The 18,367-nt window shown below is 47.9% G+C and overlaps 1 protein-coding gene across 1 annotated transcript in view; it reads right to left on the reverse strand.

The window, feature by feature from the left end:
• The window catches only part of LOC115318457 (A disintegrin and metalloproteinase with thrombospondin motifs 16-like), a 212,994-nt gene that overhangs the window by 14,055 nt on the left and 180,572 nt on the right, over positions 1-18,367 (reverse strand). The window contains exon 13 of the mRNA XM_040215034.1: positions 63-179. Coding sequence (XP_040070968.1) covers positions 63-179 — 117 coding nt within the window. The remainder of the gene's footprint in view (positions 1-62; positions 180-18,367) is intronic.

The following is an 18,367-nucleotide window of genomic DNA, read 5'->3' on the forward strand; positions in this document are numbered from 1 at the left end:
TGTGACCATTCTTGCTCTTGAAGCACCGAAGACAACTGAAGTACAGATATGCAACTACTTACCTTTCCACGTCCACAGTCAGCTCCATCCGGTAAAATATGCTCAGCGCCGCAGGTCTCTTCATCGTAAGATAGGGAGAGACGACTACAGCACTTAAAACGACAAGTTCCTGTAAGCTCCTGCATAGAAAAAAAATAAAAAAGAGTCAGTTTGAAATTTATATATATATATATGCTACTCATTAACATTTTTTTTAGTTTGCCTTTTTATTTTGTGATTCGTTTATTCGTGTTATCAGCGATTTTCAATTAAAATTTAGGGCGAAACGAAGACCAAATGTTGATCGACCTATAGTGTATGATGCCGCAAAACTGCAAGAATTAAAAAAAACAAAAAAAAAACACTGAATACGATTCACACGAAGACCCACCTCGCACCCAGTTCGGGGCGATGATTGAAATCGTCAACAGAAATTAAATTTAACAAAACTGGTAATTTATACATTTCTAAAGCCCAAGACCTAGGTTACAAAGAAGGTAGAAACACAAGATGTGTCAAACATGGGGGGCTATGTTGGGAGAACGGTAAAGTGGCGACAAATCCCTTGTTGCCATATAAGAGTTGCCCTTCTAATTTAGTCCAAATAGGAATAGTCATGTATCTGTTGGATAGTGTCCTCAAAAAATCTTGTCCTCATACATGACCAGGTTCAGTGGATAGCCAACTGCTTCGGCTAAAAGAAAATGGTTACAGTGAGAGTATGGGGAAAAAGCTAGGGATTAAACTGGTATTAAAGATCAGTGGGATGCTAAAGAGGAAAAAAGACAAAGTCACAGGGCAGTGTGTGTTTCGTTTTTTCATGGCATGTTTTTAAACTTGATGTGTATCGCGGGGAGCTTCGGTGGAAAACTGCTCTCTAGACTGACTTTAGATTAGAAAAGGTGACGTCCTTTTTTGGAGGACAATGAGGTTATCAGAAAAAACATACTGATGCTTCAGTCGACTGCCGCGAAGGCGTTGTTTATCAGATGCCAATGACGTGCGGATTTTCGTACGTAAAAAAAAAAAAAAAAAATCAAGCGGTGTGTGAATGATCGGCCGAGTAAGCACAAGAGAGCAGTAAAATATTATTTTCCCAGCTCCGGAATAGCTATGCACCTTGAAGAGTGTGGAAATTGTGCGGCTCAGTGCGATAGTAGAGCGTGTTATTCAAAGGAAACGATTGTATTAAAAAAGTCCTCAAGGAAACCATTAGGACAGCTTCTGCTTGAACTATATAAGCCGGTCAGTGATGGCACTGGATGATGTAAGAAAAACGTTTTGCAATTGTCATCTCCAAGTGTTTTTTTTTTCTTTTTGTCGGTGGATGAAAGTGACCTTGGCCATTGCTTAGTTCGCAACCTGCGGGAAAATGGGCGTATGTATACTGAGGGCGTGGTCTCTTGTTACCTGGGAGAACATCGACCACCACTTGTAGTCTTTTGTAAACTGTTGCGAAGCATTAATGAAAATGGAGGGCGGTGTGGAGAAAGCCGGTGTATAAGAAGTGTCCTAAATAATATTTTGTAACTATGCTCTAGACGTCTTGTGTTTGCCCTCTCTTTGTAGCCTCCGTCTTGGGTTTTAGAAACGTTCAACTTTAACCAGCTCTCCTGCCTTATTATATTATCTGGTAATTTATTCTCGATCACTATTCATTCATAACTCATTTTAGTTTTATGTAGGCCCTGCATAACGATATCCTTCACAACAACATTTACTCAGTTGTTCACGCGTAAAACGACTCAGCAAGATAACCCGGCGAAGCTGGAAGTGAATTTGAAACCAGAATTGTATAAGACTTTTACGGTGTTTTCAGAATATCGAGCGGCAAAAATCAATAATTTCCTGGCGCCAGCTTTGAAAGTGGGACATTTTTAATCCCTAAAGTGCTACGGGCGATCGGAGTCCGTTCTGTACGTAAATGGTTAATATATAGAAACATTGTTTGCATCATAGCATTAGTGCAAACGTTGAAAAGGAACCTTAGCCTGTTGTTTCTCATTTATGACCGATTCACACGACAAACTGATCCGCCGACAGATTGATCACATGACGACACATCTGCGGTTCGTCCGTCTTCCAAGCGCGTCCACACGAAGGAGACATCGAGCGGCAGCGAAGACGGGTAGAACTTGTTCGCGACCCCAGAGTGCCGCTAAACTCTGACATCGCACGATTACGGTTTGGCACCGCTTTCTAAGAGCGGAATCTACGCTTTATTTATTTATTTATTTGGTACCTACATCGCCCGGTAGGTATTACAGTAAGGGAGACGAAAGGAAGTTACAAAAGCAAACGCACAGCAGAACAACAACAACAAATAACAAGGCAAGCAGGAGAAACTTTCCAATATATAAAAAATTATGAGAAAATGAACAACAGCGAAATAACCAAGTCGCACAGGAGAAACATGCCAATATATACTGCCATAATATGAGAAAATGATTAACAGCATGCAGAAGTCACACAAAAAATCATCGAACCGAATACAATAACATATTTCATCAGAAAAATGATTGTACATTAGGAAGCTCTACCAGTGAGTCGGGCAGCACATTCCAGTCATTAACTGTCCGTGGAAAAAACTAATATTTTAGAACGTCAGTCCGAATGCAAATTTCCCGGATCACTCTCTTTTTGATCACTAGCTCTAAGAAAAACGTAATGAGGTTCCACTAGGTATCGCGACTTATCTATACCGATGCAACCGTGATAAAGATTATACATAAACTTGAGACGGAGGCACTTTTCGGCTTAGTTGTAAAGGTTTCCATCCGAGTTGGAGAGACACTATCGTGTAAATTATAGTTATTTAGCACATATCTTGCGGCCTGATTATGAATTCTTTGGATTTGATTTATACATGTTTGCGTGTGCGGGTCCAAAAGAGTACAAGCGCAGTCCATGATTGGGAGGACGTACGAAAAGTAGAGCGTTTCTTTCAAATGAGCGGACACTTTGCAGAAATTGCAACGCGAAAAATGGAGCATTCCGCTGGTCTGAGAACATAATAACTTCACGTGATTATTCCATCTTAAATCAGCAGTTAGGTGTATCCCGAAATGTACTGCCTCAGTGCTAAGTTCCAAATGAAGATTTTTTTGTTTAAAAACAACTGAGACAATTTTACGTTTTCGAGTGAATCGAACGAGGACACAGTTGGATACATTAAGGAATACTTTCCACTTATCACACCACTCTGTGATCTTATTTAAATCACCCTGTAGGACCTGGACGTTGTTGTCATTGGTCACTAGTCTGTATAAAAAGCAATCTTTAGCATACAACCTTATATTCGATGATATTGCGTGCGTGATATCATTGATGAAAATTAGAAAAAGGAAAGGGCCTAAAACAACCTTGTGGTACACCTGACATTACATCTACATATGATGAATACAATCTATTCATGAGGACGCACTGTTTTCTTGGATTAAGAGAATTTGCTATCCATCCCAAAACTTTTACATCTATGTTTAGGCTATGTAATTTATGAAGCAAGAGCGAGTGATTAACCACCTCAAAAGCTTTCCTGAAATCTAGAAAAATTCAATCAGTTTGACAGTGTCTATCAAATGCACAATCAAGGTCGCGATAAAATTCTAGGAGCTGAGTGTTACATTATACCCTACTGAAAAAACCTGTACAAATGTATACCGGCCTATACCGGTTCACACCGGAGTCCTGTATTCTCATATCGGTTACCGGTAGCTCTGTACCGGCAACCTGTAACCACGTACTGGCGAAGCCGATACGCCGTACCGGCTGCCCATACCATGTACAGGCGGCCGGTAAACGCGTACGGACACAGCCGGTAGGCCACACAGGTAACCGGTAACCACGTACCGGCGAAGCCGATACGCCGTACCGGTTGCCCATATCACGTACAGGCGGCGTGTGAACACGTACAGGCGAAGCCGGTACGCCACACTAGTGGGCCGTAATAACGTACCGGTGGCCAGTAATCGATGCGCGGCTAACAGCAACCACGTATCGGAGCGACCGGTAACGCCTTACCGGTGCCGGCACTTAAACCGGCGGTCGGTAACATTGTACAGGCTCTACCGGTATACACAATAGACCGATCTCACTAAGCGTTGGGCGCATGCGTAAAGCTGCCATAACTTTAGTTCACAGGAGGCAGACGGCCGTGCACGCGAGGGCTCGTGCCTTCTCGTGCTCTGCACGCGAAGAGCTCCAGCGAGGTTGTCGCACGTGCCCAAAGACTAAAGTTCCCTCGCTGCATTGCGGCAGCGGTGGCGTAGTCAAACTGGCCGGTGAGATCGGTCTATTTAACGCGACCAGAAATTATCAGACCTCGACGGGAACGCGGTCACCGCGAAACTAAACTGTGATATTTTTTTTCAATAAAGAATGTTAATCAGAAAATCACATATTAGGTCATTTCAATTTAACAGTTTCAGCTATCAAACTCAACCATTTTATGACATGCATATTTAAAGTCATAAAATGAGAAAACCAAATCCATGGGAAGCGAGGCCGAGATAAACAAGAGTTTGCTTCATAACTTTGAGCCCTTTACCGCGGTAGTTTCGGTTTCGGTTTATTGACGTCGGATTGGATTGGATTTCGTAGCTGCAAGCCAGAGTGCAGAAAAACAACCAACGACGGACAAACAATGTTTTCCTTAACAATAAATAAACTTAACATGGTAAGTTTCTACGCATTTAAATGTTATAAAACTATTTTGGGTAATAATAGTGCTAATATAAACTAAGGCAGATTATTTCTTAGATCCAATCCTTACGTACTAGCGCCGCTGGCCAGCAGGCCAGTGCCAGCCAGTCCTCTGAACCAAAGCCGCATTGACGTTAGGGCTCTCTCGACCGGTGTGTATCGGTGTCGATATGTGCTAAGCGTACGTGATTTATATTGATGGCGCGAAGGCAATATTCAGCATGAACCGTATCAAGAAGTTCAAACCGGCGAGCGTTGGCGACTTCGAACCCGACGTGCCAAAAAGCGTCTACTGGGAGGCTGTTGGAGCGTGCGCCGGGGAATGCTAAGTTGTTTTCTACGCATCAGGGGCTCGAAGCACAACGTATGCTGCAAACCGTTAATAGTTTCGTAGATCGTTTTCGCTGTCCCGCAACGCCCTCCGCAACTCGCTATATACCCGGAACTCTACAGTCAAGGCTATCGGCGGGCAGGCGCATCTTCGTTGCGGAGTGGGAAACGCGGTCTACGAACACTCCCTAATGTTCGCCAGCCCCCGATTTTTCGCAAATTCCACGCGTCCAAAAATTAGCGAAATTTAAGGACACGTGGAAAGCGGAAATTTCGTGGGCCCCCGTTCCGGCGTCCCCCGTTCCTGCGTCTAAAATTCGCGAAATCTGGTGGGCACGAATATGTCCTTGCGCCCGATTCGGTGATTGCGCCCGATTTGTGAAGAACTGGGCGGCAAGAGCAAAGGGTTTTACGTCGTTTAACTACAGGGCGCTCTACATGGTAGCCACGACACTCAAAATAAATCGCAACAAATCGGCTTTGTAAGCTCGACAAATTTACCATATAAGTTCGACTAGGTGGTGCATTTAATGTGTAAAAATATCGAAAAAAAATAATTTTTGAAACAAGGGTTATAGCGCAGGCTAGCTGGTGAACGGTCATATTTATAAACCCCGATACAAGGGGGAAAGGGAGACGAACACGACGACTTTGAGATGTAATTCAGTGTGCATGTTTTGTTTTACAGAGACACGAGCTGAGCTGGTTGCTGCTTTGAAGAAGAAGCACGTGGTTATACCTATGGTATTGAACTCAAGGTTCGAGGTTTATGCGTGCCTTTAGGCTGTTTTTCTTACCTCATGTTCGACTCTGTTCAGAAGGAGGGGATTCGTCTTTTGTTTCCCTTTTTTAAATCAGCAGCATACTTCACTTCCGTTACCAGTGGGCAGTAATTGTGGGTAAAATTGAACGGTTAGGCTAAAGAATATTGCCACGCGCAGGGTCACGGACTTGTAGAAGATTCTTGTTTATTCTTGCTGCGGACGTACCTTCTATCGTTCATCCCCGATTTTGTTGTTCTAGAAAGTGCGTGTTCATTCTCTCCCCGAGCGCGCTACGCTCAAACCTTCTCCGCCGAATCTTCGAGATAGTGACTCACTCTAGATAAGAGGCCACCCGCAACCTTGTCGAATCAGTTTTCGCCCCAGCGTTCGACTGTGCTGCTACGCCGACTTCGACGCCCGCGACGCTGTTATTTTCTTTGTACTCTTTTATTTTTGGCACAAGTTCGCCACAATAAACGTTTATTTCTTTCTGTTTATTTCCTGTTTTTTTGGTCACCATCCGTGACATTTTGGTGGAGGTGCGGGGTACCGCACGCCCCTGCCGCGTACTTCTCCGAGGGCCCGCAGTGCAAGTCCGATGCCTAGCCCACGAAGAACCAACGAAAGCACTTCCGAGATCCGGTTCAGTCGTCGCACCCAAGGCCTACACACGGAATTCAGACCGCTGCCGCTCAAGACTAAGCAGGCAACGAGGCCAACGATGGACAGCCAGCCGTCCCAGAACCCGTCCACCGCCAGCGTCGTATACCTGCCCGTCGCACCCAAAACTCCGACGCCTTTCCACGGAGACGCCCGCGAAGACATCGAAGACTGGCTGCAACATTATGAACGTGTGGCCCGACATAACGGGTGGTCAGCTGAGCACTGCTTGCTGAACCTTTACTTCTCGCAGGAAGGTACTGCAAGGTACTGGTTGGAGAACCACGAGGCTTCTTTAACTTCGTGGGAGGTGTGCAAGCAAGAGCTAGTGAAGACGTTTACCAGCCAACACCGACGCGAGAGGGCCGAAGACATCCTTCGAACAAGGACCCAAGGTCCGAATGAAAGCATCACCAGCTTCGTCGAGGATGTTCTTCGCCTGAGCGCCCGCGCCGATCCTCACGCTACAGAGGAGAAGAAGCTGCGACACCTGATGAGGGGTGTGAAAAGCGAGATATTCGGAGGTCTCATTCGCAATCCTCCGACAATTGTCGACGGGTTCGTCACGGAGGCGACGAATATGGAGCGTGCCCTACTAGCACGCGCCAGACACTGCGAGCGACACCCTGGCGTGACTACTCTGTCGATATCCGGATACGACCTTGGTACCGACCTCCCAGGCATCCGTGACATCATCCGTGAAGTCGTCCGGGAAGAAATCCGCAAGATGCTGCCCGCTACGGATCGCCCGTCCTCCCTGTCGCTCGCCGAGGTCGTCCGAGAGGAAGTCCACCGAGCCTTCCAACCTGAGGTTCCGATAAAAACGACGACGCCAAAGGAGCCGACTTTGAGCTACGCCGCCATGGCCCGACGACCGCCGCAAGCTAACCGCCAGACCACGGCGCCACCCCGACGAGACCCTCCGATGCCGCAGTATCCTCGACGTCAGGAAGGACAAGTCCAGGACGTTCGCCCGGAGCAACCCTCGTGGAGGAAGACCGACGTGTGGCGAACGGCCGACCGACGCCCGCTCTGCTACCACTGCGGGGAAGCCGACCATGTGTACCGCCGATGCCCATACCGACGACTCGGGCTGCGCGGATTCCACCCAAACGACCCGTGCCCCCGGTATGGTGAACGCCCTCGGGAGATCGACGAGTACCTGCGATAACCCCAGTCCCCCGAGCCTGCGTCCCGCCGAGAGTTCCGGTCGCCATCGCCGCGACGTCCAGCTTCGCCGATGCACCGACCCCGACGTGAAAGCCTGTCGCCCCTCACTCCTCGCCGGGGAAACTAGGCGCGGCAACCTTTGGAGGTGGAGTTGCCGAAGACGACCGACGTAAAGAGCCTCCAAGAACGACGAAGCGCTCCCACTCTCCCGACGCCACGCATCACAACGACGCTCCTGCATCGGTGTCCAACATGCTGAACGTTATGATCGACGGCCTCGATGCATCGGTACTCGTGGACACCGGAGCAGACTACTCAGTCTTGAGTATGAGGCTCTCCCGCCGCCTTCGAAAAGTCATGACGCTGTGGGATGGACCACAAATAAGAACCGCCGGAGGACACCTCATTACACCAGTCGGGAGATGCACTGCTCGCATCGAGATTCATGGTGAGACGTGCCCTGTCAAGTTCGTCGTTCTTCAAGATTGTTCGAGGGACGTTATCCTCCGAATGGACTTTCTCTGCGAGTATGGCGCGGTCATCGACCTCGGGGCAAACCAATTAACGCTGCGAAAGCCTGTTCTGCCGCCGGTGGAGGTCAACACGACGTCATCCGCGATCCGAGTTATAGCCGACCACGTGAATCTGCCGCCACGGTCGAGTGTTTTCCAGCACGACCCAGCACGACCCGGCATCCAACCAGCTCGACCAGCACGACAAGCTGGGCATGCTGAAGCAATAACCCAGCATGAAGCTGGGATGCTGGGACCAGCATGAGGCTGGGATGCTGGGACCAGCTTGTGCTGGGACCAGCACGACAAGATAGGCATGCTGGGGCAATAACCCAGCATGAAGCTGGGATGCTGGGACCAGCATGAGGCTGGGATGCTGGGACCAGCTTGTGCTGGGACCAGCAGGACAAGCTGGGCATGCTGGGGCAATAACCCAGCATAAAGCTGGGATACTGGGACCAGCTTGTGCTGGTTTTTTCAATAGGGTCATAACCGACGCAGCCATGCACGGTGAAGCTCTTCTGGAAGGCAGCGTCCAACTGCTCCTTGAAAAAGGAATTGGCGTCGCACGAGGCGTAACGTATCTTCAACAAGGACGAACAACTATTCTCGTGACAAACTTTCGAGAGGAACCACAGCACCTAACGAAGGGTACCACCATGGGCTACGTCGAGGAGCTTCAGGCGCCAGCCGTGGTCACCGCAGTATCCGAGGAAACCTCGTCGCCACAGGAGAAGAGCACGACGCCGCCGCCACTCGACATCGACCCCGAGCTCCCAGCTTCGAAGCGCCGGCAACTGGTTGATCTCCTCGCCGAATACAGTGAATGTTTTTCCACGACATCGAAAGTTCGCCAAACACCAGTGGCGAAACATCGCATTATTACCGACGACGACGCACTCCCTGTCCACCAGTCACCGTATGAGTCTTTTTAAAGGAAAGGAAAGTGATTCAAGATCAAGTTCAGGAGATGCTCGACGACGACATCATTCAACCCTTAAGAAGTCCATGGGCGTCCCCAGTCGTGCTTGTAAAGAAGAAGGACGGAACCCTGCGATTCTGCGTCGACTATCGTCGACTGAACGCTGTGATGAAGAAGGGCGTCTATCCGCTCCCCCGCATCGACGATACGTTAGACCGACTGCGCCACTCCCGATATTTTTCGTCGGTGGACCTGAAGAGTGGTTACTGGCAGATTGAAGTTGACGAACGTGATCTCGAGAAAACTGCCTTCGTCACTCCCGACGAAGTGTACGAATTCAAAGTGATGCCGTTCGGACTTTGTAAAGCACCAGCCACCTTCCAGCGCGTCATGGACACCGTGCTGGCAGGTCTGAAATGACAGAGCTGCCTCGTCTACCTGGACGATGTCGTGGTATTCTCACGAGATTTCGATGAACACCTCAGACGACTTCGAGCCGTGCCTCAACCCATCAAGACCGCCGGCCTGTCACTCAAGCCAACAAAGTGTCGGTTCGCCTATGAGGAACTAAAGTTCCTCGGCCACGTCGTGAACAACAAAGGTGTTCTACCTGACCCCGAGAAGACCCGCGCCGTAGCTGCATTTGCGGCGCCGTCTGACCTGAAGGCAGTGAGAAGATTTCTCGGACTTTGTGCCTATTACAGGCGCTTTGTTCGAGACTTCGCCAAACTATCCGCACCGCTGACACACCTCACGAAGGACGCCGTAAAGTTCGAGTGGACAGAAGAGCACCAGAGGTCATTCGACGAGCTCAAAAGAAGACTCCAGAAGCCCCCGATTCTTGGCCACTTCAACCAGTTTGCTGAAACCGAGATCCACCCCGACGCCAGTAACACCGGACTGGGTGCGGTACTAGTCCAAATGCAGGACGGCGCACAGCGAGTCATCGCTTACGCAAGTCGGACGCTGTCTAACGCGGAGAGGAACTATTCAACTACTGAAAAGGAGTGCCTCGCTGTCGTCTGGGCAATAACAAAGTTTCGCCCATATTTGTATGGAAGACCTTTTCGCGTGGTCACAGACCACCACTCGCTCTACTGGCTGGCGAATCTGAAAGACCCCCCGGACGCCTCGCCCGGTGAAGCCTACGACTGCAGGAGCTCGACATGACCGTGGTGTACAAGTCCGGCCGGAAGCACAATGACGCTGACTGCCTGTCGGGGGCCCCAGTCGAGGCCGGTCCTTCGTGCACCAAAGAGAGCGACGATGAGTGTTTATTTGGCGCTCTGGATGTCAGCGACATGGCAGCACTCCAACGAGACGACCCTGAGCTGCGAGCACTCATTGAGCACCTAGAGGGACAAGGAAGCGCCGTTTTCCGCGGTTTGGTACGAACACTGCCAACCTTTTCCATCCGACAAGGTGTTCTCAACAAGGAGAACTTCAGCGACAACAGCGCGGCGTGGCTGATGGTGGTCCCTTCCAGTCTTCAAGAAGAAATTTTTCAAGCCTGCCACGATGACCCGATGGCGGGACACCTTGGTTACAACAGGACTCTTGCCAGGGTACTCGAAAAGTACTACTGGCCAAAGCTTGCGAAGACAGTGCACCACTACACCCGATCTTGCCACGAGTGTCAACGACGGAAGAAGCCACCGACGAAGCCGGCAGGACATCTTCAGCCTATTGCGCCGCCATCTGCCCCATTCCAGCAAATCGGTATGGATTTACTCGGACCTTTCCCACCGTCGACGCAAGGAAACCGCTGGATCATCGTCGCAACCGATTATCTCACGCGGTAGCCGAGACAAAAGCCCTTCCATCAGGAACGGCTGTTGAAGTCGCGAAGTTTTTCATCGAGTCCATCGTCCTCCGGCACGGCGCTCCCGAAGTCCTGATCTCAGACCGTGGATCATCATTCATGGCCAGCTGACGCAAGAAGTCCTTCGTCTCAGCCACAGTAGCCATCGCCGCACCACGGCGTACCACCCGCAGACCAACGGGCTAACGGAGAGGCTCAACAAGACCATCGCCGACATGATCTCCATGTACGTCGACGTGGAGCACAAGACATGGGACGAGGTATTGCCGTACGTGACATTTGCCTACAACACGGCCGTGCAAGAGACCACAGGAGTGACACCGTTTCAACTGGTTCATGGTCGCAAAGTAACGACGATGCTGGACGCGATGTAACCCCACGAACCGGCTGTCGACGGAAGCGACGATGCCCAAGTGGTTTCTCAACGGGCAGAAGAAGTCCGTCAGCTCGCCAGACTTCGTATTCAAGCCCAACAACGTGTCGACACTGGCCGCTACAACCTTCGCCGTCCGGACGTCCACTTCCAGCCCGGAGACAGGGTATGGGTGTGGACACCAATACTACGCCGCGGTCTCAGCGAGAAGCTTCTCAAGCGCTACTTTGGACCCTACAAGGTTCTTCGCCGTCTCGGGGACTTAAACTACGAGGTGCTTCCCGACGGAAGTCGACCATCAAGACGACGTCAACCGCGACCCGAAGTAGTCCACGTCGTGCGCCTCAAGCCATATTACGACCGATAGAACTTCGGACTCTCGTAAAACTGTGAACTGTGGCTCGCGATTCTACTGTCCTTTTGTTGTGGATTTTGTGTTTTCGGTTTGTGCTGCATCGGGACGATGCTGTTTTAAAGGGGGGGGGGGGGGGGGATAATGCCGCGCGTAGGGTCACGGACTTATAGAAGATTCTTGTTTATTCTTGCTGCGGACGTACCTTCTATCGTTCATCCCCGATTTTGTTGTTCTAGAAAGTGCGTGTTCATTCTCGCCCCGAGCGCGCTACGCTCGAACCTTCTCCGCCGAATCTTCGAGATAGTGACTCACACTAGATAAGAGGCCACCCGCAACCTTGTCAAGTCAGTTTTCGCCCCAGCGTTCAACTGTGCTGCTACGCCGACTTCGACGCCCGCGACAATGTTATTTTCTTTGTACTCTTTTATTTTTGGCACAAGTTCGCGACATTAAACGTTTATTTCTTTCTGTTTATTTCCTGTTTTTTTGGTCACCATCCGTGACAATATCTTGCATTTTGTTCGCTTCATGAGTAATTGTGTCCATTCATTATGGCTGGTCAGGACTATTTGTACAGACACTTTTTAAATTTCTTGCTATTCTGGTACACAGATCCGGTGGGTAGATACGTAATGAAAGTGGACCACAAGCCGTAATTTAACACACAAAGTGCCGCAGCTTGGCCACTCCTGGTCTCAACTGTGCTGTAGCCGCAGTTGTCCCTCTTTAATTTCAAGAGACACTCTCCTGCTTGTTTCTCGACCGCATTAAATCTGAATTCGTCACTCTTCAGTCTTATGAGATCTGCTCACCTGCTCTAAGTCAAGTCAAGATCTCGCTGTACACGAAGTTTCATCTCTTCTCCACTATCGCAAGACGTCCTCATTTGTTTGGCGTCCTGCTTGCGTTGCAGCCGAAGTTTCCTCTCTTTAATCTTTTCAGCCGCTTCAATGGTCCTCTTGTTGCTGCTTGCCTCTCCAGCTTTCAACAAACATCTTTTATGTTGTTCCGAAGTACCCTAGGCACTTTGCTTTCACTGTGCCTCAGCACGCTTGCGTAATGTTCCTCTGGTGAGACCTGCTTTCGCATACCGACAACGAAAGATGATACTCAAGTCTGGTTCGCTGAGCTCTCCTCAGATGTGGCTATGTGCGACTGCGACCAGATGCGGCACACATTGCTATGGTAACAACAGCGTTGAGTCACTGGCACGTGCATCAACGCAGCTCTTGCCTGCAACCAGTAGCTCTTTCGCAAATGCTTACCCATGTATGCTCGTAGTGAAGCAGATTAGATGCCCGGCTTAGACTCCAACAGTTGTGGGTTTGAGGCGCAGTGCCGGCGGCATGTTTTTCTTTTCTGAATTATAATGTGCCGGCACATGCTGTTTTCAAAAGCAGTTACAAATCCTCGGACCAACAGACGCCTAAAGTGCATATGCTTTGCTTATAGATGCTATCGTATTTAAAAGCACTGAATTGCAAGTACAAAGCAACTGAGAGTTTACGTTCCTCATAGAAAGTACACTGGGTGCAAATTAGTATAATCATATTTTACTTTCTAACTAACCTAGAAGCACCTTTTAACACAATATTTTATCATAATATTTCGTTTTCCTACACAGTGTTTTCTGCCAACAGGTATGGTCCTTTACACACTAGAGTATGTAGTATACGATATACCAATTATTTCCTGTACTGACAGTGAATACCGGATATCTTGTCAGGGGCGTCTGGAAGCATTTCTTTAGGGAGGGGGAAATCACAGGTATAGGGCCGAAACCTACACCCAAAAAATAAAGGGGGGGGGGGGTAATTTAATGTGAACTATGTGTGCCCCAATTATGTGCTGGAGTTTATATTAAATGAATATTAAAACAGCTGGACCTTTTTCTTTTCCAGATTGAGATGTCGCCATCCCCTTCAGTGGGTGGCAAGTACAAGAAAAAAAGACAGAGGACAGGACGTCCACTGTGTCGCTTGGGGAGCATGCCGACTGGTTGAAAAGCTGAGGTCGACAAAACAGAGGGTGCTGAACCTGGAGCAGGAGCCCCAGATAGAGAGGACGCTATCAAGAAGCAGCTGCTGGCACTACTAGGTAAGCGTGGAGGCACTTTCAGTTGCTTACCTCACACACTGCACATTATGTGCTGACACTTTATCTGAGGGATCAAAAGTAATTTTAATTTTTTTTGGTCGCAAACAGAAGTAAGCATATAGTACAGGGGTGCCTCAATGTATCAATGAGTTTAAGAGGGGTCTATAATTCCCTTTTCTTCTCTTAGGGTGCAAATGGAGCTTTGAAAGTTTGTTTCTTGTTGCTGATGGCGATGAGCCCGTTTTGCTCGGCAGCACTTTTGCTTTGATTGAAGAAATATTTTTCTGCAGTTTGTCAAACAATCATGTCCATACCAAGACACCATGGTCTGTGCGCATTGATGAGGCTTGAAGTGAAAGTTTGTTCTGTCAGACAAAACATTTTAAATATGCACTTTCGGATGAGCCCGGCCAGCACACATCCTTTCGTCATTGGGGAGAAAGGAGTTCTTTTTGTTCAGGATGAGGGAATGAGGAAGCTGTTCGTAGGCATGACCACAGCACCAACAAGGCTGAACTCTAATCGGGCGGCAGATTGTTCCCAGCGAAGCAACTGTGCAACTGGTCAAAAGGTGAGCAGACGATCTGCTACAGCATTGGATTTCATCAGAAAGATTGAGCTTATATCTCGCAAATCGTTGGAAATGCTTGGCGTGAATATTCATTAGCTATTCACCGGTATTTTTTTTTTTTTTTTGTAAACTAAACAACCTCTCTGCCGCCCACTGCCGGCGAACTTGAGCGCATTTATTTTCTTCCTCTTTTCCTTCTTTGGTTTTGTTTCTCATACTTTTGTTTTGTGTCCTGCTTCCGCCACTTTTCCAGTCCCGGTGTTTTACGGAAAAATAAATAAGCACACTGCCGGTAGTCTTCTGTGGCACGAAGTACTATGAAGCCCTCATGCCATCAACGAACCAGGAAAGTGCTGAAGTCCGAATAATCAAGCTTGTCTGAATTTTTGGCGTCCGAAAAATCGGTTGACTCCTGTACCGTGTCTTGTTTCTAAAGAGTGTTTTATTATGTTGCAGTGGACAATGTCCCGTCTGGCGGTGTTGGGTCAGCTTCTCCAGCTTGCCCAGCAGCAGTTCCTGCAGCCGGGACTCCTGCTTCAGTTCACGTAGTGCGAGCTGGTGGGGATCACGCTCGACCCGTACCGGCCGCTGATGCTGCTGTTCCAGCAGCGGATCTTGTAGCAGGCCCGCCGGAGGCATTTCCCGAGTGTGTGCCAGTGCTTGCAGAGGTTGATGACGAGGTAAGTTCAGAATTTTGTGAAATATTTATTCCAGGCATTGGGCAAGTGACTAAATTTTATTGTTTCCACAGCTCCTTGAATGAGGGTATTTGTATGCTTCCTTAAATTGAACCATCGGGCTGCTTAAAAATGCTGATTAATGTAAAGAGTAGGGCCGGGCATTGATAAGATATTTCTTCCCAATTAATTGTCACTTTTCTGAACGTTTTCTATCTAGTGTCCTTGTCTTATTTCGAGCTTTTTCATAAATCATGTACGAAGTAGCCCAATCAAAATTGTGTTATAATTGGTACCCTTCTTTCGCTTTCTCTCTTTACTCTGAACTCACTTAAATGGACACTTAACCCCCCAATAAAAGTTTTCATTTTTGGCCAGCCGATTTTTAATAGTGTCGAAAGACTACCAAATTAATATTTTGCATCAGTCATATATATTTTTATTAAAGCCAAATAACGCAACTGCTCAGAACCGAAACTGAAACCCGCGCACAGAGGTCGGAGAAGTGGAGAGGAGAGAGTGAATGGGCGGAAGTCACGTGGCTACACACGACCGTGAGCTTTTTTGTTTTCCCCTCCGTGTTTTTTTTTTTTTTGTGCATAGCAGACGACATGCGTGGCTGGAACTGTTTGCTATGCGATTCCTTTGCAGTTATGTTTGTTCCACTCTCTGTTCTGTACTTCAAGATGAGTCGTTCTTTACATTGAGAAGTTGGAGACGAGTAGTGAGTGCCCGTGGTGAATTTCTGTGATTGGTTCCGAAAAGAATACCCCCAAGATGTTGCGTGAAGAGCTGCCTCGCATGTCCTGCGTCCGAAAAAGTGGCATTGTGCGGCAGACGTCTGCACAAGTTTCCGAAAGATCAATGAGATCGGGACCAATGGCTGTCTGCATTTCCTGTAGAGCATTTCTATCTATTTCTAGGTTCACCTTTGCCATGGTGTCTTGGTGGAAAAGGACAAACTGTTCTACATGAGGGGAGCCCGGGGAGACTCCATGTTCGTTAAAGAGGCCACGAAGTTGATGTTCGGCAGGGAGAACCTGCATGGGCGGAGTGTGACTGGGGTGCCATGCCGGCGCTTCAAGGGCGCCGTCTCCCAGAGGGCCCTGACTCCAGTCAAGTTGGCAGCAGCAAGTGCCCACTTCTCACAGATGTCTCATACTGTGTGAGTAACTCAAACTTAATGGCTTCTGAAGTTGCAACCTGCTAAGACAAAATTAATGTGATAATATATTCCAAGGCTTTCAGAACTTTCAGTGTTATAGGCTGTTGAAGGGTCACAGTTCGACTAGTTCGAGCTTTAGGAACGTGAAGCTCCGAGCGCAAAACCGAAATGAAGAAGCCCTATCTCCCTCTTTGTTTTTAATATATGAAGAAAAGTAAAGTGACCTCTTCGCGGTCATCTAGGTCTCTTGGTGCTTTCTGTTGTATTCACACTGAGGAGGTTTTACAGTAACATGCTCCACATTGCAAATATCTGCTAATCCCTGCAAGTTTTGGGGGAGGTCCATGATATCAGTGGCCTGCTCGGAGGACCTTCTGCTGAGGCACTTATTTTTTCTTTTGAACGAAAAGCTGGCACTAGAAAAGTTTTGAAAGTGGGTCTGTTTGTTCACTAGAACTGCTACAACCGAACTATGTTTGGCTCTGTCCTTTGAGTACTGCCCATTTTTTCTGAACCGCCTTCTCATCGTGGGTGTTCACCCTTTCTAGTGCTCAGTTTTCTTACTCGGGAACTATCTCGTATGAATAGACCATTGAAGGGTCGTAACACGGATATTAAGTTAGTTAAACTGTTCTTGATATCAAATCTGTGTTGTCAATTTATATACATGCCCAGAACAACAATTGCAGGTCAAAATCTTTCTTTCACACTAAAACTGCCGGTCGAGAATTGTGTGTTCAGTGTTCCTTTCACTTGTTCCCATGGTGACATTGTTGGGCATGAAATAAGTTAGAGGTTGTAGGAATCAGATGCCCATGTTCATAATTGAAAATACATATTTAGATTTATAGAGCATACTTTTATTTTAGTTAACAGGCAGGCGAGCTGGTTAAGGATAGACGTGGTAACCCGGGAACGTGGGGAAAAAAAAGGACAGACAGACACAAAGCTCCGGAGCTTCGTGTCTTTCCGTTCCTTTTTGTCCCCTGCTCCAAATCTATAATTTTCATAAACACTAAAATGCAAGGAACACACTGTTGCAAGCAAACTTTAAGTGCATAGTTGTGAAAAGTCACACTAGGTCTTTTCGATTTACTTGAAGTGGCCGATCTAGTTCAAATAGTGTAAGCACTGACTCATTAGATTAAACCGAAAGTTGCATGGACGCTGAACTGGCCTGTTCGATTTATTCCAGTGCTGCACGAGCTCAGCCTCAGTTCCACAGAATCTTGCGCTGGCCGAAGTCAGTTCAGCGTTCATGCGGTAACAGATGGCAACTCTTCGGTCTTTCGGAAACCAATTACAGGGTCGTTTGTAACGCTGCAGCTTAAGTTCACGCAGCCGCAGCCCGACTTGCAGACTGCTTCTGCAGTCCTCTGAACTCGGTCTGAACTGGTTCAAGACTGTCGGGCCGAATCATGCATGCCTGCTGTTTTAAGCAGACTGCGTAACCGTAAGAAGTTGCTCTTGGGGTCTGCATGGTATCACAAGATATTAGCAAAGCATAAATTGTAGTGGAAATTGCTTGCTTATAATTGCAGGAAGTAAAATATTCAATTTTTCAGGAAACTGTAGATATACATGACTTATTGTTGTATTCTTCTCCCCTGCAGATGCCTTCAACGAGTACCTATGGAGGCATCCTCGAGAGGCCTCTCCAGGGAAGAGGACAGCTCGGATGAATCTACTGCAGTATGCAAATTTGTCAATATCCTACTGGAGGATATTAACTGGAAGTTTGACTTCTCAGCTTGCTTAGAGGTTAAGCTTCTTGTTGGTGTTCAGCAGATGCCAATTTGCGTTCACTAAATACACATATAACCTGAAATGACCTGGCTCCTGCTCATTCTTTGCATGACAAATGCATGCGAATTGTTAAACCTGCAAAGATCCATCCATCCCTTTGCAAACGTTGGACACCATGTTGATTCCTATTACTGCGTAAGAACGGATAAACTTTTAAGGATATAGGTTTCTCTATCTGAACGGATGAACATGCATAAATATTGGTTCGTATATCTAAATGGGTCAGCCTGTAAGATACAGGTTCCTATATCTAAACGGGTCAACCCGTACCGGCACGGTTTCCCTTACCTAAACGGGTCAACCCGTACTGGTACGGGCCCCGTATCTGAACGGGTTCCTGTATCTGAATGGGTCAACCTGTACAGGTACGGGTTCCCAGTAGCGTACGGGAGACCCGTATCCC

Source organism: Ixodes scapularis, unplaced genomic scaffold (genome assembly GCF_016920785.2).
Source record: "Ixodes scapularis isolate PalLabHiFi unplaced genomic scaffold, ASM1692078v2 PGA_scaffold4__175_contigs__length_147842914, whole genome shotgun sequence".
NCBI classification, from domain to species: Eukaryota; Metazoa; Arthropoda; class Arachnida; order Ixodida; family Ixodidae; genus Ixodes; species Ixodes scapularis.